This window comes from Pholis gunnellus, assembly GCF_910591455.1.
Source record: "Pholis gunnellus genome assembly, chromosome: 16".
Taxonomy (NCBI): domain Eukaryota; kingdom Metazoa; phylum Chordata; class Actinopteri; order Perciformes; family Pholidae; genus Pholis; species Pholis gunnellus.
Genome location: NC_136543.1, coordinates 13,526,910 through 13,551,993, shown reverse-complemented (window position 1 = coordinate 13,551,993; position 25,084 = coordinate 13,526,910). Strand labels below are relative to the sequence as shown.

Genomic DNA, 25,084 nt, shown 5'->3' with positions numbered 1-25,084 from the left:
ACATAAATCACATTGGTTTTGCGTCAGTGAATGTAGCACTGACCTTGATTTGTGTAAGTATTGGTATAACTATGTGTCAACAAGCAAAGTCCTTTCAGCTATTTAGAGCAGTGTTTGTCTTGCAGAGTCACAGAAACCCTGCCGTTCAGGGAACATGGACACCAGTCTACATACAGGACCTGAATGAACTGCTCTCCGTGTAAACTTTCTTAGTGGGAAATTGTGTTCTGGTAATTACATTTCCGGCAAAAGAAATGTGAACTCATTCATTTTATTTGGCGTTTATCCTTGAGGAAGGCGTCTTGGCATTTATCCATGAGCAATGCATCACAATGTCCCCCCGGATCCTTGAGGAAAATCCATGACCTTGATTTCAATTGAATTGTAGGTGCAGTCGATGGAGCATTCTACTGTGTGTTTAGGTATGCAAAGGACTGTCTCAAACATATGCATATCAAAAGAATATTAATTTGAGTCTACACTGCAAAAATACCTTGACAATAGCTTACTTTCTCAAAATATACAAGGATGACACAATCCTGATTTCTGCTCATGGCAAGGAATTAATAAAGTATTTGAATATCAAGTTTATGAATGTTAATTAGTCATTCATAGAGGGTTTTATTATTAAGTCTGCAGTTATGAATGTAAAAAGGTAATGAATAGAGGGTTTTAATATAAGGCCTTCTGTTCTAAATATTTATAAGTCATTAATGAAGGTGTTTAATTGTCACGTTTCTATTGATACTCGTTAATACGTTTTAAATAGAGGGTTTTAATCACCAAATCTGCAGTTATACATGTTGATGAGTCATTAATGAAGGGTTTTAATTGTCACGTCTGTATTGATGAGTCTTTAATAGAGGGTTGGCATTTATTAAAGTCAATAAAAGTCATTAATAGAGGGTCGATCATAAGTATGTGGTTATACATGTTAAAACAGTTGTTAGTGGACCTAAATGGATACTGGTCAAGATAGTCTGCAGCCTTTTCCTAGAAATAAACCATCAAACCAATTACAGAGAGAATTCCCAACCTGGCAACTCAAAAGTTGTTCTTAGTAATGGATTATAACTGATCTATAAAGCCCAAGTAGACAAAGTGATTTAACCACCAAATCACACTTCATTGCTGGAGGGACAGGAGAGCTCAGACCACCCACCCATCTGACAGATGACGGCTTTATTAGGCTGCTGGCTGCACTCATAAACCCAGTGGCTGCTGCTGGTGAAGACTGGAGCGAACCAGAGAGCAGGGGCTGATTCAAATTGTAGGCTTGGAGATCACCATGATGTGCGTCGTCCTATAGCACAGTGTGAAGAGGATTTAGATTTAGCCGGCGGCGGAGGAGGAGCACACAGCCTCCGTGGCATGTGCATTTCCTGAACGCAAGCGCACATCCAGCTAACGCGGAGATGTGTGGAGTGTTGGCGGTGGACGTCTAGAAGGTGTCGGACACTGCTGTCGCTCAGCTGTCTCCCCTACTGTCACCCCCCTCAGTGAGTGTGTGTGTGTGTGTGTGTGTGTGTGTGTGTAGGAGGAGGAAGATACTACGAGAGAGAGAAGTTTTCCTCTGCGCATGGTCGCCTGTCGTTCACTTCACACGATGGCACGCCTGAATCCGCGTGCAGCATCGTTGCGTTCGGAGCCGTGTCGCTTTCAAGAGATCTGAGAAATCCCCCCCCCCCCCCAAAAAAAAGTGTCACCATGGCTGAATTTGGAGATAACAAGAGCGCCGTCGGTCCACCGGTTGCTGGCTGGAAAGCTGCGTCAGGAGGAGCCGGAGTGAGCCTGGAGACGCACCGAGAGGAGCCGGTGTCAAACGGAAACTGCGGCGTGTCAGACACCGTGAAGAGGGTCCAAAACGAATCCAGCTGCGAGTCCCCGACGTGGGAGAGCGCGGGATCAGATCCAGCCTCTAAACCAATCCCTCGCCGCAGCAGTCTGATCAAGGTAGGCCATCATTTCTATCGGGGGGGGGGGGGGGGGGGGGGCGGCTCTTCTTGCTTTGAAATATAAGAGGAAACACTTCAAAACAAAATATGCAATCAATCTAGTAGACCTGACTTAATGAGCAATGATTCCATAGAAGATGAGATAAGATAAAGTAGGATATCATGGTTACACACAAATAAAAAAGTCACTCTCAAAGCATTACTGAATCGTGTGATTTAACACACTTATAAATACACTCGGCTCTCCCCCAACACCTCTTTATACCTGCAACTTGAAAATAAACAGTTTCTACTGTGACTCTGCTTCCTGTCAGCTTCCTTTCCATCTGTCGAATAGCAGAATAATCTGTCACCTCCCTCACGTGCCAGTGCTGGCATGAGTAGAAGTATCGTGTGCATAAAAGAGGGACATCATGACACATTTAAGATGATAGTGAGTTTAGATGCAGCCTGTCAAACTTTTAGACCCCAAGCCTCGAGTATGACCTCACAGGAAAAGCATGCAATGTCAGAGCTTTTCAGTCATATGTGTCATATAGGGTTGATATGTGCAGGGAAGGCTTTGTTCCAGTCACAGATTACAGCAGGGAATGGTAATTTTTCAGCATTTCATCAGCCAGGGGGGAGGCGGAGGAGGAGGAAGAGAAACTAAAAAGTGAAATCACCTGCTGTAGTCTTTGATTCAAATGAGAAATTGCACCCCTCCCTGTGTGGCTCACAGTTGAATATCCCTGTTCAATTAACCCTGCTGACTACACTGATCTGAGCCCCTTATGTCAAGTTTATTAATATTAAGCCCTTTACACAGATATCACACTCAGCAGTTTATGATGTTGTTTTATTGACTCAAAGGGCATTTAAAGTAGTGTCTATCATTAACATTTAATCAGTAACTCGTCCGCTGACTTTGTGCTCTAATGGTGTCGACTTTGCATGTGGGAGGTCATGTATTGAGTTGCTGCTTTCCTCCAGAGCTACTGCCTGTAAAGACATGATTATTCAAGCATGGCTTCTTCTGTGTCTGATTGGCTCCCACTCTGCAAGCAGGAAGCCGGCCAGTTGGCCAATTTCCTTGAAAAGTGCATGTTGCAATATTGCTATTAAGTCATAAACAGTTGGTGATGATGACACCTAACCGTTCTACCGCTCTTTCACTGAAACACACACACACACACACACACACACACCCACACACACAAATATTCCTCACCTCCTTACCCACACACACAGCAGGCCTGCTCTTGTCTGGCTCCTGTGTGTTGCGACATTGCAGCCAGCCCGACACAGAGGATTTAAAAACACTCTGTTTGCTTCAGTGACGTTCTGGCGTCTCATTCTGGGTCAGAAATTGTGTTAATTAAGTCCTGGCTCTGCATGAAGAACATCACCTGGACTTCAAAGAGTGTAGTTAATGCAGGACAGCGGGGGGAGGGGGCGGGGGGGAATGCTGTACACTGCATATGCTTCCCGTGTATTGAAGCATGCATTTGTGGTATGATGACGTATTCGATTTGTCGATATTCAGTGGGCACACTTAATGCTGAGAACGTGCAGCAAACCATCCATCACAGCAGTGCGCATACGTTTGTTCTTTCCCCATAAACGTGCTTTGAATCCCAGACACCTGAGGCTTTAGATAGATGGAGCTCAGAGTTACGAATCCAGTCGTCAACACAACAGTCTGTTCTGCTGTTTCCCAAACTACCCCTGTGGCTCAACTCAGGATTCCACACAATAGGAGTCTGGGGTGGTATGTAGGCAGATAAACAGGAAATTTGACATTCCAGACTGCTTTTCACAGGAGTCATGTGATTAATGTCCAGCGTGTGTGTGTGTGTGTGTGTGTGTGCGCTCTCTCCCGTTGGCGTCGACTGAGGTAATGAGAGTACCTTTAATTGCATTTCATCAGTATGTTGTTCATGCTCTCCGCTGTCCTCGCACTTATTCTGTCTCGCTCTCTCGTGTGCGTGAAGGAGATGCAGAATCAGTTGCCCGCTCAGTTTGTGGCAGGTTCAAGTTCATCTTGATGTGTAGATAACCATCAGACACTCTTTGTCTGTGTTTTAAAGCACACACACAGATGCACACACACTTGCACAGACTTGACATCCAGTAAAACACAGCTAGGCGCAGCAAATATCTGCTTTCCAGCTCCCATATTACTCATGCCAAAAATGTAGTATAAGACATGGTTGGCATGTTTATGTGCTTGTGAGAGAGAATGTACCACAAACTATATATCCAACCATATATCCATATAAGCCAAGAACTGCCTCAACTCTTAAAGAAGATTGCAATGCTTCAACATATCCTAAAACCTCAGGAATAACATTTTGGGGTATATGCATACATTTGCTTTCTTGCTGAGAGTTAGATGAGAAGATCGACACCACTTACTCAGTATGACACGGGGGGCAAGGAATAGGTTAGCTTAGCTTAGCATAAAGACTGAAAGTAAAGAGAAACGGCTAGCCTGGCTCTGTACAAAGTCTGCACAACAGCACCCGTAAAGCTCACTAATCAACACATGGTGTCTTGTTTGTTTGATTTGCATGAACACGTAAGTGCAGAGACCTTATGCTAAGCTAAGCTAACCCTCTCTTGGCTCCAGCATCATATCTAGCAGACAGACATTAGAGTGGTATTGATCTTCTCATCTAACAGCTAAACACGTGTATTTCCCCAAATGTTTGGGTTCCTTTAACTTTCATCAAATCTTGAGAAATGTGATTTACTGGATAGCATATTTCAGTGTGTGTACCCTCATCAGAAAGCATGTCTAACGGGGTTGTGTGTGTATTTTTGTGTGTATTTTTCAGACCGAGGGAGCAGCATTAGCCAGAGGCGTTAGCACACAGCTGGGGTTGTTTGAGTCAGAGCAGCCCTGAGCACCTCCTGCAGTTCAGATCAACATATGTAGCCTGCTTTAAACTACTTTGGCCTGCATGAGCATGACCCCTGCACAGCACAGGGAGTGGATAAACCTTCTCGCTGATTGTGATGGAGCCACAGAACAGTCAACAGCTCTGATCTCCTCTGGTGATTCATAAGATACATCCAGCCATCCACGTGTGTTTGTTGAGTTTGTGCCTGTTTTTGAGCCTCACCTCAAGTCATTACTGAGGCGTGTGAAAAACCCCGCTCAGCGCATTGATCGTTGATGCCTGACTCAAGGCTCCAACCGCCTGTTTGTGGTCTTAGCGGTCCTCCTATCTTCAGTAAATGCATCTGTGACGTTTGTCGGCTGAAATCGTGGTTAGCTCTCTGACAAGATGACCTTTTTCAAGTCAACCTTTACTTGTTTCATTTTGTGTGTTTGATTGTGTCTGTGACCGTGTTTGTGTGCGCGCCTGAGAGTTCTTTGGACTTCAAAGGTCTGAGGCGTAAAAAGAGCGCTCTACTTGCCACAAGGGCAGGGGTTTTACAGGCAGACTGAGCAGTTGAGTTACTGTGAATGCTCACCACGTTTTGTGTTTAACAGTATTCCCAGACATGAAGCCGCTGACGGAGAGACTCGACCACATAGTGCTTCCTATGCACCCTGTTTGACGCTAATGCCCTGTCCTCCGCTGCAGTCACACACGTGTGCAGCTGTGTGTGTAAGTTATCATCTATATTTGAACCCACATTTAGGTCAGTTTCAGCAGTATGAGTTAACTGAGTGCATGGGATGAAGCGTCATTATTGTTGCTATGGCTACCTGCAATGTAACGGTCTTGTGCAGTGATTCAGAGCGGTGTGGTTGATTGGAACTATACGGTTGTGATGGACACCTGCCAGCCAATCAGGAGCAATTATTCCTTAGCCATGGTATAATGTGATGAATAGAACTATATGCACACACACACACACACACACACACACACATACTGCTGGCTGCTGGCACCCTGGCGTGAGTGTTCAGATTAAGTAGTGGCTTTGAAACACAAATAAACCTCAAAACAAATCTCAAAATTAAATATTAAATCTTGATAGTAGAGTCCTCTCTTATTGAAGGCTTATTTTGCACATTCCATACATTATCTCACGTTTCCATGAAATCACCCCCCCCGGCACTGGAATAAACTATGCCATGAATCATCCATCATCTGCCGTCAAACACACAAGGCTAGAGGGAAGACGGATCTGCCTCCCCACCAATTCTCACTCCTCTATTCTTTACATTCTCCCATCCAACAAGCATCTGTCTTTCTCTCATTTACCGTTTGTCTTAATTAGTGGATCAAAGATGACACCCACTAACGACTTTCATCGTCCTTCTGCTGACTCCGAGATGCTGTAATTGGTGATACAAGCGTGTTGCATCCATATAAACATACACTCTCATACATCACACCATGCATGCATGTGAGCTGGCTAATGAAGGCCATGCTGGTTTTTACAGGCATATACCAAGGGCTCTGTACACATAAAGACATACGTGACAGACGTGATCTACCAAAGAGCTCCTTTATTTATTTCTCTCCATCCTTTTAGCTCATCTTTTTTTTTTTTCTTCGTTTTTTGTTACTCTGTGTCCTTTTCTCAAGTTTTAAATTTTCTCTGCTGTATCTCTTGTCATCTTGTGGGTCCTTCTCTGATAACTGCATCTAATCCGCTCTGCCGCACAGTGTTCCCCATTTCTCTCACACTTCATCCATCCATCTGTCCCTACAGTTCAATCAGCCATCATGTTCTATCAGGGACACCAGTAATCTCATAGCGGTGCGTAATTTTCCAAACGTATTCACAGTAATCTTAGGCAATGAATAAATCATTTCATGGGCTCACATATGTGCTAAACCTCAAAATAATGATCAATAATTTTAATTAGGAGTCATTTTCAGTGACAGCTGCCATTACTGTATAAAGAATTCTTTCTTTCTCTGTTTCTTTGTCCTTTGTGCTGTCGCTTCACTTGGCCCTCAGTGAAGCCACAGGAAGCTCTGTGACGAGCTGACAGACGGCTTCCTGTTTTGAAGCGCTGTGGTGGTTTTGGAGACTCATCTTCCGCTTAGTCAGAAAAACAAAATAGGGCCTTTGTGACGGAAACATACAGCACATTCTAACAGAGATTGAAGTAGAATGGATTTTCTTTTTCATCAGGGTATAGAGGCTGCACTTGTTTTGTTTTGTTTATTTGTGTGTCTGTGTTTGTGCTCTAATCTGCTTAGACAGTGTGTGCCAATAACAAGAAAAATCAATAAATGTACCTTTGTATTTTTATTCATGTGTTTATCCTCTCGCAGGTTTATCTGTGACCTCCAGTTTCATCTTGTCAGGATAATTCACTCAGAGTCTACAGTGACGTCAGCGTTGTTTGGTTATGTCTCTCTCTTTATCAGTAAATTCACGTGGTAGGCGTAACAGAGGTGCACGTGCAGGACAGCCTCCACACATGAGATAATTGAATCTCAACTGTTAAACAGGCCCCTGGGAGAAATGCTGTTGTTTCCCCCGCTGCAAACACAGCTTGTGACCGGCACACACTCCATAAGAGGTTTATTAGATTTTTAGGGGATGTCGGTGGAGTACATGTTGTAAAGATATGAGTTTCCTAAATGGGTATCGTGTGCTCTGCGACTTTGGACCATTACCTATCTCTCTCTCTCTCTCTCTCTCTCTCTCTCTCTCTCTCTCTCTCTCTCTCTCTCTCTCTCTCTCTCTCTCTCTCTCTCTCACACACACACACACACACACACACACACAGGAAGAGCTACAGATTGAGACCACCGTTAATCTCCGGTGCCTGTCACCACACTGTATGAAAGGGTGAGAGAGGGTGACTGATTGGAGTGGTACGGTACGCTCCTGTGTGAAGGTGCACGTGTTACGTGTTTGTGAGTTAAGGCAACAAGTATTGTCTCTGCGCCTCATTCTGTGTCACTGAGGAATTTCCCACGAGCTTTCATATTCAAATCGGGTGCTTTTTTTTCAAAACACATGCTGCTGGTGAGGTGGAGCTGCGTCTGAGTCTTCCTCTTTTAGAGGCGTTGCTGAAGCACTCCCAAAGGGTGAAGCTTTTTTAATCAGAACACAGAATCACATCAGTGTTTTATTTTGTTCATATCTTTTTTTAGGGGCTAAAACTGGTTATCAGAGCTTTTCATTTTGCTTCCTGCAGTTTTCAGAGTAAGATTAAAAGGTGGGTCTTGAAGGAAAGACTTACTGTCTCTCTGTCCGCACATCTTCCATCATACCCCAAGGCACCAGGCGTATTTTTAGAGCACCGCCTCCCTCACCATGCCGGCTCAAAAACAAAGTTGTCGCCATTGGTAACACTTCTCCATCCTAATGAGCTAATTCTATGAGGATTTGTGCTGGTTAGGCGCCTTCTGAGGGAAACCTTTTCATCCTCTGTGAGTTATGCTTCCCCTCTCTCACATGTTCATTCATATTCTTTAGATGAAACACAGGATCTTTTCTTTCTCTCATCTCTTTTGGCCTTTCATATCCCCCAGATTTCGTTCATATGAAGGGTTTCTCTCATAAAAGATCCAAGCGCTCTCATACGAACTCTTATTTGAATGAAGTCAGAGTCATGCTGATGAGTAGATATTAATATGCCGCTGATCACAGAAATTCACTATGAATATGAAAATGTTGATCGGCCTACTGGTGATCTATTTGGACTTCTTAAATCCTACAAACCATTTCGGCTTTATGTATTTCAATCAGGAGAGACACTTTAATGGAGAAAAGATGATATGTGATAATGAAGTTTTGACAGAAAGTCGTTGGCACTCTACTGGAGATTTGTGATTGAGGGGTGTCTGCCCTGAGCTGCAGCAGCATGAACCCCACTGTGGGTGGTGGCGGATGATGATGAGGCTTATAGGCTGATAAGGCTGAAGACACACATAGCACCAGGATGGCCGAGTGGTTAAGGCGTTGGACTTAAGACCCAATGGGCAAATGCCCTCGTGGGTTCGAACCCCACTCCTGGTAATGTATTACCAAAATTATATCAGAACAGATATCATCATGTATAGCTAATGCATATATGTATATGTACAATACAGGGTGAAAAAATCTGTATCTCTATCTTGAGCGACTGTGGCTAAGTGGAGGACCGTCCTTCATCCGGAGGATTTGCTAGTTGTATGTCGATGTGTCCTTGAGCAAGACACTTAACCAACCCCAAAATTTCTCCCGTAAGTGTATGAATGGTAAGTTGCTTTGGATAAAAGCGTGAATTTGATTTATTGACTGTTTCAAGAGCAAAACAACTTCCTAAAAGAAAATGTTATTTGAACAAAGACTGATAATATACACATATATTATTTAATTTCAATAACATTTTGAATGAAACGGATAGTTTATTAATCGACAGAAAAAAGAAAGGATTGAATTGAAACAATTGAAGATGAAACAATAAATCGATTAAAGCTGGGGTTGGTAATATTCTTCTAAAACATTATTTATTATATTTGTTGAAATTCTCACATCCAATCAATAGCAATCAATAAATCATATGCTCTCACAAAATGTTTAACTTTAATAAGCCTGTCCGTCATTTCATTCAGCCTGATGATTGGACGTGCTACCTGCCTGTGCATGCGCACTCTGCATGTTCAGTCATCGCTCCTCTCCGGAGTATTCCACAGACTTCTACCTTAACAGCTGTGAGGTCTAGAGAAAGCCATGCTCGTTTATGGTCATTGTGATATGTTTACGTTCACAATGATCATTTTGGGGAGTGGCCTTGCGGGTTGGCAAGAAAGGACGGGCTGTCGGTGTTGTCAAATTCTTTCACAAAGTTTTTTTTGGTTGAATACATAACATCAAGAGTAGGCTACTAGATTTGCCAAAGCACCCGAAAATAATTGGCATACGTTTCTTAGGCGGCTGTAGCTCAGTAAGTAGCAACAACAAGGTTGTTGGCTCCATCACCGGCTCCCACTGACCGGATTTGGAAGTGTCCATCGTGACACTGAACCCTTAAGTTGCTCCCCAGGTGCTAAGCAAAGGTCAGGTGACATGTATGTACCTGTATGTACGTATATGAAGATTGGAATAAAGGTATAGGTTATAGGTATTTTGAATTTTCACAAAGAAAACCAGAATCTGTGTTTGTTTTGTAGAGCAACAATTTAGATTTTAAAGATCTATTTTCATTACATATTGTCTGTTACTTTTTGCTTCCCTGCTTGTGATTTATAGGCTTATACAGTATGTAAGTAAGACGGCAGTATGTCGAGTGTGTGGGTGTCCTCAGTCATTCTTAGGATTGAATCAACTACAGTTATGTCATCCTGCTTAGACCTCAGATTAGCTTCAATTAAGTCTTTGATTGGATTTTATCAGGGCTCAGAAATATCCATAATTGAATAACTTCGCCCACATATATGCTCTTATCTGTTCTCTGTGGGGGTGATATCTGATCGGTCAATAAATCAGACGGATGAGCTGCGATGGTGAGCTCAGATAAACTGATTGGGTCTGCCAGCGTCGTTGCGGAGGGGCACAATTAGAAAGCTGCTGCCTCTGTCTGGTCAGGTATGATTAATGGTGTAATGGTGAAAGGCAAGGGCAAGCGAAGGCTTTTAGCATCAGGGAAGACAACAGATTGGGAGGAGGAGGCTCTATGTAGTAGACCAAATAATCTGTGTTTATATATTGTTATATAAAGCTGACATGCCTTTTTAATCCTTTGAGATCCATTTTGGAAAAGAATAGTGTTCGGAGGGATAACTGTCTGTCTGTCTGTCTCTTTCTACTCATTTGTCTTCTTCTTGTTGCCCCCCCCCCCCCTCCTCCCTGCTCCTTTCTTTATCTGCGCCGTCCTTTCATCCTTCCTTTCCTCCCTCCTCATCAGGACGGGTCACGTGCCGGTCGGGACAGGAAGAAGACGGTGTCCTTCAGCAGCAGCCTGTCAGAAAAGAAGATTAGCAGTGCTGCAGACTGTATCCACTCCATGGTGGGTCATCCACATTGTAAACCTTTAGGTGGAATATAAAATAAGATAATCCTTTATTAGTCCCACAGCATTTGCAGGATTACAGCAGCATAGTGCAAATGAACAAACAAGAGACATAAGTAGAAAAACAACTATAATAAACACGTAATCACACAGTAAAGGTATAATAATTAGGTAAAAAATGTTAAAAAAACCCGCAACAAAAACTAAAATATGATATAGTCGGACTGAATGATTGTTTATATTGCATTGCATATACATTTTACTTATCTGTACATGAAATATTGAATGTCCCTTGTATGCATCAAGAGTTTAATGTTAGATCAAACACTAAAGGGAGCTTGTTTAGAAGTGAACTGGAGAGAGCTTTACACTGAAAGTCAGCGGTTGACAACTTCATCTATTCATTTCAGGTTGAGGGGATTGAGCTGAAGAAAATCCGAACCAACTCCCGTGTTTACCAGCGTTACTACCTGCTGGACGCAGGCCTCCAGGCTCTATGCTGGGAGCCATCCAAGAAGGAGTCAGACAAAGCCCGCATCGCTCTGGCCTCCATAAGAGAGGTCAGCGTCCAGAGAGCAAAATGTTTAAATCAGGGGTTTTCAAAGTCTGAGAATGTGGGCCTCCTTTAGACAAAGCTGGGAAACAGGCGCCCCCTCACCCCCCATATGGTTTACTTGCTGATTATTTGAACCCATAGACACTTCACATTTCACTTGACCATTCACACAACTGAACCAAGATTGCAGCTACTATTGCTAATATTGTTTGACATTACTTCAGACTACACCAAATAAATAAAAAAGGTTGGCCTTAAGGCATTTATTAGTTTTTGACTCTGGGGAAGTAGGAAAAACTGTAAAATTCCCCGAAATTCCCCTCTAAACTATTTCTTTAACCAAATCACACACATTAGGTTATCCTATCTGATCTTCTTTTGATAACCAATGTAATAAGCGATGTCATATTTTTTCCCTTCCATTCACTGAGCGTCCCCTGAAGGTGTTAGGAGCCCTCTCCCTCTTTAAATACCTCTGGTCTAAATCCACCCTCCCTCACGTTATCAATGGTCTCACTGAGACTTTTAGACTAAAGCATTGGGAATATTTACAACCCTGAATCATAAGGAAGGCAACCGTTGATTTGTTCTTGCATCACTTCTGGTCTCACACTCTAGGTACGGACAGGTCGTAACACAGAAACGTTCCGCACCAGCGGAGTTTATGAGCAGATTTCCGAGGACTGTGCGTTCTCCATCATCTATGGAGAGATGTATGAAAGCTTGGACCTGGTGGCCAACTCTGCTGAAGTGGCTAACATTTGGGTGACGGGCCTGAGGTATGACACTGCAAGAACTGGGAGCAGTCCTTTTTTGCAGGACGACTCTGCGTTTTGTTTTGCTGAACTAATCCAATAAAATGAATGAAAAAGCTGCTTTTTTCACATAAACTTAATCACTTTTATTCATACAGCCCAAAATCACAACTCAAAGGCTCACTTTCTAACAGTATTTCTTTTAAAGCCTTGGTACTGGTGCATTATGTTGTACTTGTTCTTCTGTGTTTTATGGACACACATTCTTCACTGGTGTTCTGATTGACATGAAGATGAGCAAATAATGATGAAGATTTAAATTATGGTTGAACTAAGGTTTGCACTTGTGGGGGAGGGGCTAATCTAGCTAATTTAATTAAAACCTCGATGTCAGTCCAACAGGATATCTCCTTGTGTGTTAGGCTTTGGTCTTTCTCCTTTATTGATGATATTGTGGGGAACAGCGAGATCTTAGAGAGCTGATTTCTTCTTGTGGTCCGTTAGTGAGAGTCAACGGAATACCTGAGATAAAAATGATGGAAATTGTGATGCAGCATAGTAAGGAAAATATTCTGTCCAACTGCATCTGCCTTGTCCGTTCTTCCTGCAGGTATCTGATGCAGTATGGGAAACATGCCCTGGACATGCTCTCCAGCAGCCAGGACAGCCTTCGTCTTGGCTGGCTGGAGCAGATGTTCTCCTCCGCTGCTGAATCGGACGGACAGGAAGACGTCGAGGAAGGGATCCGCTTGCAGTTGGCCGTTAGGCTGATACAGAGCGTGAACCCTGGGGTCGGCGCCCGCAAAGTGGAGCACAGGTTCAAAGAGCTCCAGAGAGTTCGGGAGAGGATGTGTGGGCTCACTCTAGATCATGAACCTGGAGTTAAAGATCATGTCGAAAACAAAAGACCAATAGGAAGAAATGAGCGAGTCACCAGGCAGCAGTTCATCGAGGTCTTCCATGACTTTTGCACACGTCCGGAGATCTACTTCCTGTTGGTGCAGTTCTCCAGCAACAAGGAGTTCCTGGACACCAAAGACCTGATGAGGTTCCTCGAGGCTGAGCAAGGCATGACTCAAGTGGGTAACATGAATTAATCGTGCATACAAATAGCAGAAAACAAGTCTTATATTTGCAAATCCCAGCCTTTATTACATCATTACACTCCTTTCCAATTTCTTTCCCTCATCTCTCAATTCCCTTCTCTCACTGTGACCTCAAGGTGAGTGAGGAGACCAGCTTGAAGCTCATCCAGTCCCACGAGCCATCGGAGGAGGGCCAGCAGGAGGGATACCTGTCACTGGATGGCTTCACCAGCTACCTCACCTCGGCAGAGTGCCACCTCTTCGACAAGGAGCACGACACCGTGTGCCAGGACATGTGCCAGCCTTTGTCCCACTACTACATCAGCTCCTCCCACAACACCTACCTCATCGAGGACCAGTATCGAGGTCCGTCTGACATCTCTGGCTACATCCGCGTGCTGAAGATGGGTTGCCGTTGTGTGGAGGTGGACGTTTGGGACGGCCCCGATGGGGAGCCGGTAGTGTGTGCTGGACAGACTCTCTCACCACCACTGTCCCTGCGCTGTGTGTTGGAAGCAATTGGAAAATTTGCGTTTGTGGCCTCGCAGTACCCATTAATTATATGTCTTGAGAACCACTGTTCACTTCCACAGCAGAAGGTGATGTGGCAACATCTCATGAGGATACTAGGGGAGAAGTTATACAGAGATCCGCCATACGAAGGGGAGTCATACTTACCATCGCCGCATGCGCTAAGGCATCGAATTCTACTAAAGGGTAAGAAGTTGGGGCCAGGTCCTGATGGGGAGGACGGGGAGGTAAGTGAGGAGGATGAAGGGGCAGAGATGTGTCAAAGGATGAAAGCGGTTAACAGTGGAGTGGCAGCGCCTGGAGGAAATGAGAAGGACATGGTGCAGAAAAATGTCTCTGTCGCAGCAGTGACTCAGTCTAATCCTCAACATCTTGTCCCCAAACGTTTCCAGCTCTTGAAGGCGCTCTCTGACCTAGTAACTCTTTGCCGCTCAGTCCGCTTCATTGACTTCCCCACATCGACCAAAAGCCAAAACCCTTGGGAACTGTGTTCCTTTCATGAGTCTCTGGCCGTGCGTCTCGCTGGCGAAAGCCCCGGAGACTTTGTCAACCACAACAAGCATTTCCTGTCACGAGTGTACCCCAACCCCATGCGCATTGACTCGAGCAATATGAACCCTCAGGATCTGTGGAAGTGCGGTTGCCAGATCGTGTCTATGAATTTTCAGACCGCAGGACTGATGATGGACCTGAACACAGCCTGGTTCCGGCAGAATGGGAACTGCGGTTACGTTCTGCGGCCCGCCATCATGCGGCAGGAGGTGTCTTATTTCAGTGCGGACACCAGAGACACGGTGCCTGGTGTGTCTCCACAGCTGCTCCACGTGAAGGTGTGCTGGAATAATGCTTCGACCGCAACAAATGTTGAGTTCTAATAAACTGGAATAATCCTCTAAACTCATGATTGTGTTTCTGGCCTCCCAGGTGATAAGCGGCCAGAACCTGCCCAAGCCGCGCGGTTCCGGGGCCAAAGGAGACGTGGTGGACCCCTACGTGTACGTTGAGATCCACGGTATTCCAGCTGACTGCACAGAGCGCCGCACCAGGACGGTGACACAGAATGGGGACAACCCTGTCTTTGATGAGAGCTTCGAGTTCCAGATCAACCTGCCGGAGCTCGCCATGGTTCGCTTTGTGGTGCTGGATGACGATTTCATAGGGGATGAGTTCATAGGTAGGTGTCAGAGGGGCGACTGTAAATGGACTCAAACACAACGATTTCATAGTTTGAGTTTGTAAGAGAGGATCAGACTGTTTTTACTGGACATGTTTTTATATTCTTTTCAAATGAATTTCCCTTCTACCACAGGCCAGTACACCATCCCTCTGGAGTGTCTTCAACCGGGCTACCGACATATACCACTCCAGTCTCTGACAGGAGAGGAACTTGTCCACGCCAAGCTGTTTGTCCATGTGGCCCTCACCAATCGGAGGGGAGGGGGAAAGCCTCACAAAAGGGGAATGTCTGTGCGGAAGGCCCGCAAGGGGAGGAACTACACAGCTCTGAGGGACTTGGGGGTCCGGGCTGTGGATGAGGTTTTCAAGATGGCTGCTCCTCCGCTGAGAGAAGCCACAGACCTGAGGGAAAATATGCAGGTGAGTGAAAAAATAACTTTGTGATCACTTCACCAGAAGATTAATCAACAAGAGTTTCGATAAATCTTTGTATTCAAGTCATTTATCAGACAAAAATGCCAAACAAATACCGGTTCCAGCTTCAAATGTGATTACTTGCTGCTTTGAATGTGGGTTTTCAGCTCTTTGTCAGACAACACAAACAATATAAATATGTTGCACTTGCAAGTGAAAAGGGATATCTCATTTCTCTTGCTCATTATCAATAAATTGAAATTTAACAGTGATTATTCTATATACAACTGTAAAGAAGAAAGGGGAAAGGGGAACAAATTGTAGTCAATAGTTGAAAAAAAGCTGATCTAACCATTATCAGCCATGCAGCATTTGTGTCTGTGTGTGTCACCTTTGGACAATAAAAAGAGTAATTATATGTTCAGTCAGTGTGATGAGACTGTTGTCATCCGCGTCTATTAATTTCAACCTGAAATACTACAGCAGGGCAGCTGCAGGAGAGAACTACAGAGAGCAAATCAATAGTAGAAGGAAAAGACAAATAGCTCTGTTGCAGAAGTGACTTTTGATTATGTGTGTGTGTGTGTGTGTGTGTGTGTGTGTGTGTGTGTGTGTGTGTGTGTGTGTGTGTGTGTGTGTGTGTGTGTGTGTGTGTGTGTGTGAGTGAAAGAGAAAAAACAAATCAAGTGAGAGACAGAGTGGGAATGAGATTTTCCACATTTTACTGTTTTTCCATCAGGGTCAGGAAATAAGAAAGAGGAAGATTGTGAAACTTTGTGTGCGTTTAAATTTGCGGGGTGTTATATCTGTCGGTCCTCTTTTCTTTCTTTTTCACCAGAACTCAGTAGCAGTGTTCAGGGAGCTGTGTGGGGTGTCAGCAGTGGCTAACCTCATGCAGTGCGTCCTGGCTCTGGGCTCCAGGGTGTCAGGACCAGACGGGGCGCCTTTACTACTGTTCAACCTCCTTGACCACTACCCCACACTGGAGCCCCAGGGGCCCCTGCCGGACGTCCTCCGCCGGGTCGTCTCCACCTATGAAATGGTGAGGAAGGAAGAGACAGTTCCATACTGGTGGTTGCTCACCAGATGGAGTTTTTTTCATCTCTGAAATACATAAAAAAGGAAGGAAAGCACAAACAAAAGCAACAAAGATCAGTGAACCACCTCCCGCCTCCTGTGTACTTGACCTAACAGTGAACCCTCCCTCCCATACAAAAGCTTCCTTTTAAACCAATGTATTCTCAAACACAAAGTGGGCTCTTCATTGTTTTGTAGCAGACAACATTCCCATTTGTTCTGGGACTAACAAGGCCCGGTAAACACATCGGCGACATCCTCCCCTTGGCCTCAATCCACTGCGTGTTTCCACCCAAATAGACTTTCATCGACTGAGGAGAAAGTTCTTCAACAGACTTAATTTATTTAATGATGTCTAAAAATAAATCCAGCCTCCGCCTTGGAAATACATACAAAGAGAGAACGAGGGACAGAGGAAAACTAGTGGTCAGAGGGGTCAATTGGTCTGTTAGTCATCTCATGGAGTAGTCAATAAGACGGGATTAGCCGTTTGTTTGGGTGGGTTTAGCTTGCTCAGCTGCAGGGATAGAATGACAGCCTTTCTTTCTGTCCTCACTTTTAACATATTTCCCTTTGGTCTCTACCTCCTTTACCTCTTTCAGCCTCTTACTCATCCCTTCTTTCACTCATTGATCGCTCTTAGTTCCTGCCTCCTCTTTTTCCCTCTGGGTCTTGTTAGACTGTGACAGGCCACCTATATGTGGTCCAGCACTCTAGCCTGTCCTGCCAAGTGTTGCTGTGGTAAACAACATTACACCCCTTTATTTCGCCATCTGTCTGGCCCCTGGAATACTTTTTAAATTGATATTTACTCAAAGAGCACTTGTTTGTGTTTAATATTAGATATTCCCCAGGAGTCTCTTCGGTAGGGTGATGGATAGTCAGTATGAATTGCCAATATAGAGATAATGTCAAGAGAGCACAATGTGATGTGTGTGTGTGTGTGTGTGTGTGTCTGTAGTAGAGACAAATAGATCTGTCTCTAGTCTTATTAAGTTATGATTAAGGCGCCGGTGTATAAACCGTGACACTGTAATTTAAATAGGGTTGTTTGTCACTGCTATGCAACTATTGTATTTGTGCATTAGTGTGTTAGTGAAAATGTGTGTTTGTGTGTGTCTCTGTGTGTGTATTTTAGTCGCTTCCTTTTCCAGTCAAGCGGATCAGAGTTAAAAAAGCTTGCTGAATGCCATTAGCATAGATTTGAATGTCGTTCAGCTAAATGGATTGCACACCTCAATCCTGATGCCGGGAGGGAGAGGCAAACGACAGAGACAGGAAATAGGGATGACTTTCTGTGTGTGTGAGTGTGTGTGTGTGTGTGTGTGTGTGTTTGTGTGTGTGTGTGTGTGTGTCTTGGATCTGGTCAAATTTATGTACTGTAGTTAATCCCTTATTTGTCGAACAGTGTTCTTTTTTTCTCCACCGGGGTTCACGTCCCAGCAGGGTGAGAGGAAGTGCAGAATTAATCAGACAAAAGCTGCTCATGCCATTCCTCTGTGTGTGTGTGTGTGTGTGTGTGTGTGTGTGTGTGGGGACTGGGTTATTAATTTGAAAGAGCTGTCACTTCTCTGTGGGTGCCTTCAAATGCTTGCTTGTGTATTTGTGTCTACTGTGCAATTTGTGATAAAACATTCAACAGTGGGAACTCCAACTGGATAATTGAATATGTAAAACAACAGCGTGTTATTTAATTGTAAATCTTCACCTCTCATGTGATTTTACACCAATTGAGTGTGTAGTATATTGTGCCCTTTTACACCAGACAATCAGAACAGACTGTACATGTGCTTAAATGTGTGATTTACACACAGAAAACAAGATGGCTAATTCGTAAAGGGTTGATGGTGCACTACAGCCGTGTGGGGTGCATGCTAATAGATGTTTCCCTGTCTGCAGATGATCCAAGCGAGCAGAGCGGTGATCGAGCTCTCCGATGGAATCCACGACAGGATCCTACAGATACAGACGATGGGTGTGTAGCCGTGTGTGTGTGTGTGTGTGTGTGTGTGACGCTGCTATGAAGACGCTATGAAGACAGTGTGTTATGATGTGTGTGTTATGATGTGTGTGTTGAAACCATGCTGATGTTCCCAGTCCACTCATGGCAACTCCCACACAGCCTCTTCAAGAGTGCTGTTATCCACACTACAGCCGCTGCTTTTGTCATTAACTTAACTCCCCTCATTTAATTTCCTCTCCTCTTATGCTCTGTCCTCTCCTCTCATTCCCTCTTATCTCTTCTAGTATCCTCTTTCCTTTCCTCTAATTTGTCTTTGTCTTTCCTTCTCTCTCTTCTCCTTTTCTGTCATTCTCCTTTGTTTCTGCTTTTACAATTCCCTCTCTGTTCTCCTTGTGTTGTATCTCTTTTCATTTTCTCCTCTTCTTTCCTCTCATTCTTCCCTTTCTTTTCCTCTCTCGTCTATCCCATTTCCTTTTCTTTTCTATTATGCTCTTTCCTCTCATCTCCCTGTATCCTTTCCTCTCCTTGTATGCTCTTTACTTTCCTGTCCTCTCCTTTCCCACCATATTTTTCCAGTCCCATCTTCTGCAGACATCTGCCTAAGCAACAGTGTCACGCGAGGTTACATGTAAATAAGTCTTTTTTACGGCCCGGTTTATTTGTATGTTTTGGATAGAGAGGGGGTTCAATCTGTGCAGCTCCCGCCATCGATCATCCTTCCGTCTGTTAAGCGAAGGGCACCGTAGCTGACCTGCTGATATCACTTCTGTGATGTTTGGCAGAGGTTTGTTTACTTCAGGAGGACCGTCTGGATGATCTGACATTAATCAGCCAGACTGCCGTCAGAGTGGCAATAAACAACCCACAAACACCAACACTCACACAAACACACATCCCCTTCCCCACCTCGGCTGAGTGTTTAGCTGCCACTCAGGGGACACTGTGATTGACATTTTGAAATGTTAACCAGTGGCTTGGAGCGAAAAAGCTGCAGTAACAGACATCATTATATTTAAGCATATATGGGTTTCCAGAGAGTTATGGGTAATTTGGTAGGGACAAATATAATATTCATAGAGAATTGCACAACAATTATCCAATGCAATGTATCACAGAATTTATAGCTAATGCTAATTTCCAATGCCAAACCCTAGAAGGGCCTTTAAAATAACAAATATAAAACATGTTCACAGACTACATAGTTCAACTATGTGGTACACTTTTGTTGACCTTATAGGAACAGCGCGGGTTGAAATGCACACAAGCTCGTCAGCTTTTCAATGCTGCCGCGAATAGAAAAGAGGAAGATGAAGGAAAAATGTATGTAAACCTGAGGGTGAATTGATATTTTGAGAGGAAGATGATGGTTCAGTTTTGGCCATTGTGGCGAAAGAGAGTGTTTAACAGAGATTAATGTTTACAATTTTGCATTCTGTCCACTTTGCTCCCAAACAACTCATTCCATCCTCAACTGAACTTCATTTTAGGTTTTCTGGAGCCACAGTGTATATATATACTCTTATACTTTTATTTCCCATGTGATGACTTCTAGTGTTATTAGTAAATAGAGTGAGATTTTAAAGTGAGATAGGTTAGTGCCAGTATGTTCATCAGATAAAGAGCTGCTGCAGAGCCGGAGGTCTGATCTTGTGAACAAAGCTCTTCCTGTGTGTACAGAGTAAAGATGGCGATCAGGTGATCCCAAGGCGGAGGTCCTCCGCTCAGTCTTGGAAGAGGGGGGTGGGCAACGGGATCGCATAAACAGTTCACACAGAGGGAGCCATGGGACGGCGGCTGGTGGCAGAGATGGATGTCTGCACTGTTACATCAGAGCAGAGAGAGTTGAAACGGAGAGAGAGAGAGAAGAAAGCCGTGGGAAGATGGATGGCAGAGATGGATAGCTAGAGGCAACGCTGGGAGGAAGACAAGCACACCGCGTGAGAGGAGAGAGCATCAGAACGTGTTGGTGTGTCAAAGGGCCGGATCATCCGAATTTATAAAACAATAATTTGATCTCTTCTAGTGGTGTGTAGTCATGCAAATAGTTTTGTCTCTTTATCACTTCAAACTTTATAAAAAGTAACTTAACGCTGACATATTTTGCCGTCTCCCCTCGTCTCTACACTCAATCACAGCCACCATTGTTGCGTCAACACACTGTTCCACATTCAGGGTGGAGCCACATCCCTGCACCAAAGTGTCAGATAGAAAAATAAAATGTTTGGGGGGGGGAATTACGTTGCTTTTTAAATTATTTTTAGTCCTCATTACTCTGGGTAATCTACACAGCACACTGTGGTAGTGCTAGTTAGTAGTTCCAATGAACACAATGCACAGGGAGGTCAGTGGTTCATCCGGAGTATTTCCTGGAAAGACATGTTGCTGTTACATATTTCAATGTAGGGATCACTACTAAAGAAATTAAATTCACTCACTTCAGAAAAGGGTTTCTGTAAAGCTGGGCACTTCAAATATTATCAATACCACTAAAGATATGTGAAAGCACATAACCAATACTAGAGTCTTACAAATCAGAACATGGTATATCAGTTGATATTCAGTTTTAAAATAGATTGGACATGATCAACAAACATTTGGAGAAGTTTCCCTTCAAATTGTCTGTTAAAGAATTGTGACGTAGGTGCTGAAAGACACATTTTGTAGTTGAAAAGGAACTTGTTAGTGCTACCTGTTGGACAAACCATGTAATGGTTTCGTCATTGTGATAATGGATTAACATGCATTAGCTTGAGGACTCACTGAATGGTCTGATGAGTAAGACAAATGATTGAATCATATGCTGGAGCCGTCACCCCCACCAGATCTCATCCACCATCCCCAAATATGGAGATATCTTTTGGAAGAACGCTTCTCTTTGTGTGATGTGGGTGAACTGACCCTCTTAAGAACCTCAGTTGAGCAGCTGCTTTTCCTCCAGGGCCCGGACCTGTATGGTGGTGAGACTCACACCTCGTTGTTTCTTAATTAAATCAGGCTGAAAGTGAGACCTGTGTTCTCTTCCTATCACAAATGCTCACAGTTCAGCTAGAGGACAGGAAGTGAAGGTGATGCTCGTTCTGCCACCTCTGGGTCAGGACCATATTTATGTTTGTCTGCGTGTGCTCACTGTCCAAGTATTGGCTTGGAAATAATATTCCCTCCATTGGCTTCACTTGGTTTCACAGGGAAATAGACACACACACACACACGCGCACGCACACACATTTCATTGGCACGTAGGCTTCGAGTTGCCTAGCAACCGCACGGTAAAGGTTATTATTCAAGCAACTTCTGTAGGTGTGTGTGAACGTAGCGCAGCGCCAAACGTATGTGTGTGCAGGTGTGTGTCAGTGTTTGCAGACGTTTAATGACAGAGAGGGGATTTTTGTGTGAGGAATTGTCAAACTCGCGTCCAATCTGTTTACTCTTTTCTCAGTGTGTGTGTGTGTGTGTGTGTGTGTGGTCCTCAGCTTGGCACGTTTAACGTCTGGGCTCTCGTTGATGGCTCGTAGTGATGTGTGCCCTGTGTTAACCCACTTCTGGGTTTCCATGGTAACATTGGGACAGTGGCCCGGAGCGGTCAGAGGAAGCCAGACACACACACACACACACACACTCACTCACTCACAGAACACAACTCACTGCACACACTCTTAACTATCCGGTGGCCCGACTTTTAGGACGCTCTCTCTCGTTGTATTTCAGATTTTCCATCATTCCTCTGGATCCGTCATTGCTCATTCTGTTTCTTCTTCTCTCACTTTGTGAAATCTGATGCTTGTAGTCTGAGTAGAAATGAATTAGAAGTTGTGCAGCAATGAATTGAGGGTGGGCCGATTGATGTGAAGCCTCTTCATTCAGCGTGGGCCCAATATGAAGACTGGAGATAGGACAGGACTCCCCGGGGTCTAGGTGCTGGTGCCGGTGGAATAAAGTCTGCAGGTGTATGATGGAAACTCACAGGCCGGTTGGTTTGAGGAATGCAGGCAAAAAGATGATGAAAGAATTTGTGAATGTTAAAGGCAATAGGTGAGAGAACACCTTTCTTACTGAACTCACTGAACTGAACTGAACTGAGTGTATAATCACTATGTGTCCTATAGTGAATCTCACATACTCCTAATAGCCAAAGGGAGACAATCCCTTTAACTAAATACTGGATTTTTGACACGCAGCATTGCGTGATGGATGTTGAATATTGACTCGTCTATTTTCTTTTTTAGCAAGAGACCGGCAAATAGCAATGTTGCTCAACTTCAATTGTTGGACAAAGTATACAAACCATCCTCAGCCTGTTTTCACAGCCATGGCTCAGTGTTACAGATACGTTTACATCCGGCCAAGTTGAATATGCTACTTAATTTAGCAATAGTTCGATGAGCAAAAGGAAAAAAATTAGTAGTTATAACAATAATAGTATAGTATAAAGAGTGAAAAGGTATGTGTAGGGAGTATTTTGTGGTCGGAGACTGTGATTTAAATCCTGTAAGAAGGTTGTTTTTACACTAAGTTGACTTTATTATTTAGTTTTTTTAATCATTATTATTTTTCATTTTTCAGTCACAGTTTGGTTAGGTTTAGGCAACAAATTACATTAAAATATACATAACGTTAGCCTACAGTAGGCTACATATATACATACAGGTTCTAATGTGTAAACGGACACCTGGGTGCTTTGCTCAGCCTTGCCAAATACACCCGGGTGCAAACAGACACTATTCCGCCCAGGTGCAAATAGTATTGTTGGCTTCTCACGCCTGGATACGAATAGCATCTGCCATTCTCTTTTCATAGGGTGGCAAATGAAAGCATTGCCTTTTACCAATAAAAAAGCTCCTGGAAGGTGCTTATTGCGTACAATTACATCTACACAGGAATGATCGATGATTTTGTTATCTGTGTTCAGACAAGTTGACCAAGGCACGTTTCTTCACAGGTTGATCTTTGAATTCGATTTTTTCAATGAAGTTGCCAAGAAAGCATCGTTCTGTAACCTGCTGTGGTTTTTTGTGTATTTTCGTCTCTAGCCATGGAGTTTCATGAGAAGCTGCAGAGTCTGGCGGCGAAGGAGGGGCTGAGGGGTCGCAAGGTCAGTCGGGCGCTGGAGAGTTTCAGCTGGAACATCACCATCCTTAAGGTCAGCAACACACACTCATACAAAACAAAACCAAACAGCCCTGGGGGTAGACAACTAGAGCATGTCTCTGGCCTCTAGCGAGTTGCTCATCTTTTTGCTCTCTTTCCACCTCCCTCCCTCCGCTTCAACCCTCTGTCCCTGTCTCCTCCTTGCCACCCTTGTACTCCCTCACTTCTCTCCCGATTTCCCCCGTTTTCTCTCTCAGGGTCAGGCCGACCTGCTGAAGCACGCCAAAGCTGAAGTCCAGGAGAACATGAAGCAGGTCCACGATGCCGCTTTGACTGGAAATCTCACCAAGGATGGCGTGGGAGTGAGAAGAGTCCGCTCCCAAACCCGACGAAGCCAGGAGGACTAACCCACCACGAGCGTAAGAGGACCCTCGACACAACAAGCGAATGAAAGAGGACACGACCAAATTGCCATCGTAGCTGCTGTAACAAACCCCCTTTCATGTAATTAAAATGTTCTGTGATCTTACTTTGCCTTAGTGTCAGACTGTCAAAATGCTACGGGAGAGCTGTGGTACTGTGTTTTTAAAAGAGAAGAACAGAAGAGTCGATGAATGCCTGAAAGTCCTTAAAACATCTTCAAAATGCAGCCACTGTCCACCCACCTGTGTCACGGATAACACTCGAGAGCCGCAGAGTCAGAGCACTGCTGACGGGACTCTGGAGATAAATGACACTGGGAAGATGAATGTAGTTAAGACATTAAGCCAAGGTTAAGTTATTTGTGCTGCATTAAATTGTAAATACAACAAATGTATGTCAACCTCTTCTTATGTGCAAAGTGTCTTGAAGAGGGGGGAACATTTTCTAGGGCAGTGTGAGATGACTGAAGGCTCAGTAAAAGAAAAAGTGATCCAAATCTTTTGAAATGTTTCTTTTTTTTTTAAAACAGCCACCATCACATGTTAGCAGCTTGTGCTTTTCAAAGCCACCATCTAGCAATGCCAGGCAAGGATTCAAATCATAAGTGTGTTAGGGTATGTTTAAATGGAACACTCGTCCTCGGTTATATAAGTGGAAGATGAGCAGGCGTCTGTGGATGTTTTTGGTATTTTGACAGTTTATCTCTTGGACCAGTGCAGCCCGTTTATATCCCTCTCCAACTTATTCCCATTAAGCATCTGTAGGTCCTGGATTGCTGCTCTTCATCCGATCACCTTCTCTTGCCACGAAAGCACTTCACCCTCTAAATATTATCACATATAATTCTATATTTTTGTATTTTCCTTCAGCGCTTGTGCTACCTAAACCAGTTACCTTATAATGATCAACTCCACATCTGTAAATGTCTGCCTCTAGGGAACAAAATACTGTTATGTTGGAAGTGCTTACTATGTGTGCAAAACACTGTACAGTATTTTACTATGTCGTTTCAATCCTTTTGCTGTAAAGAATATTTTACATAAGTTATTGAGCCTGAATGACATCATTCCAGGCATCGGTGCAGTAGATGAGGCTCGGCCTGTTCAGCTCTGTAAAAGGTTGCAGTTCATTACCTTCCTTCAACGTCGGGATGGAAATAAAC

General features: G+C 44.0%; 1 protein-coding gene across 1 annotated transcript; it reads left to right on the top strand.

Annotated features, from left to right (window-relative positions):
• Positions 1-1,506: 1,506 nt before the first annotated feature.
• Positions 1,507-25,071, top strand: LOC306708806 (inactive phospholipase C-like protein 2). Its single transcript, XM_079176747.1, has 12 exons — positions 1,507-1,953; positions 10,753-10,854; positions 11,268-11,417; positions 12,032-12,192; positions 12,779-13,247; positions 13,391-14,614; positions 14,709-14,958; positions 15,094-15,380; positions 16,213-16,416; positions 18,351-18,426; positions 23,442-23,551; positions 23,757-25,071. Exons 1-12 carry the CDS (start codon positions 1,708-1,710, stop codon positions 23,904-23,906), a joined length of 3,429 nt encoding a protein of 1,142 aa, XP_079032873.1. The 5' UTR covers positions 1,507-1,707; the 3' UTR covers positions 23,907-25,071.
• The last annotated feature ends 13 nt before the right edge of the window (positions 25,072-25,084 follow it).

Coding starts and splice junctions, on each gene's coding strand:
- LOC306708806 (XM_079176747.1), top strand. CDS start 1,708: ATGGCTGAATTTGGAGATAACAAGAGCGCCGTCGGTCCACCGGTTGCT. Junction 1,954..10,752: donor GCCGCAGCAGTCTGATCAAG/GTAGGCCATCAT, acceptor CCTCCTCATCAG/GACGGGTCACGTGCCGGTCG. Junction 12,193..12,778: donor ATTTGGGTGACGGGCCTGAG/GTATGACACTGC, acceptor TTCTTCCTGCAG/GTATCTGATGCAGTATGGGA.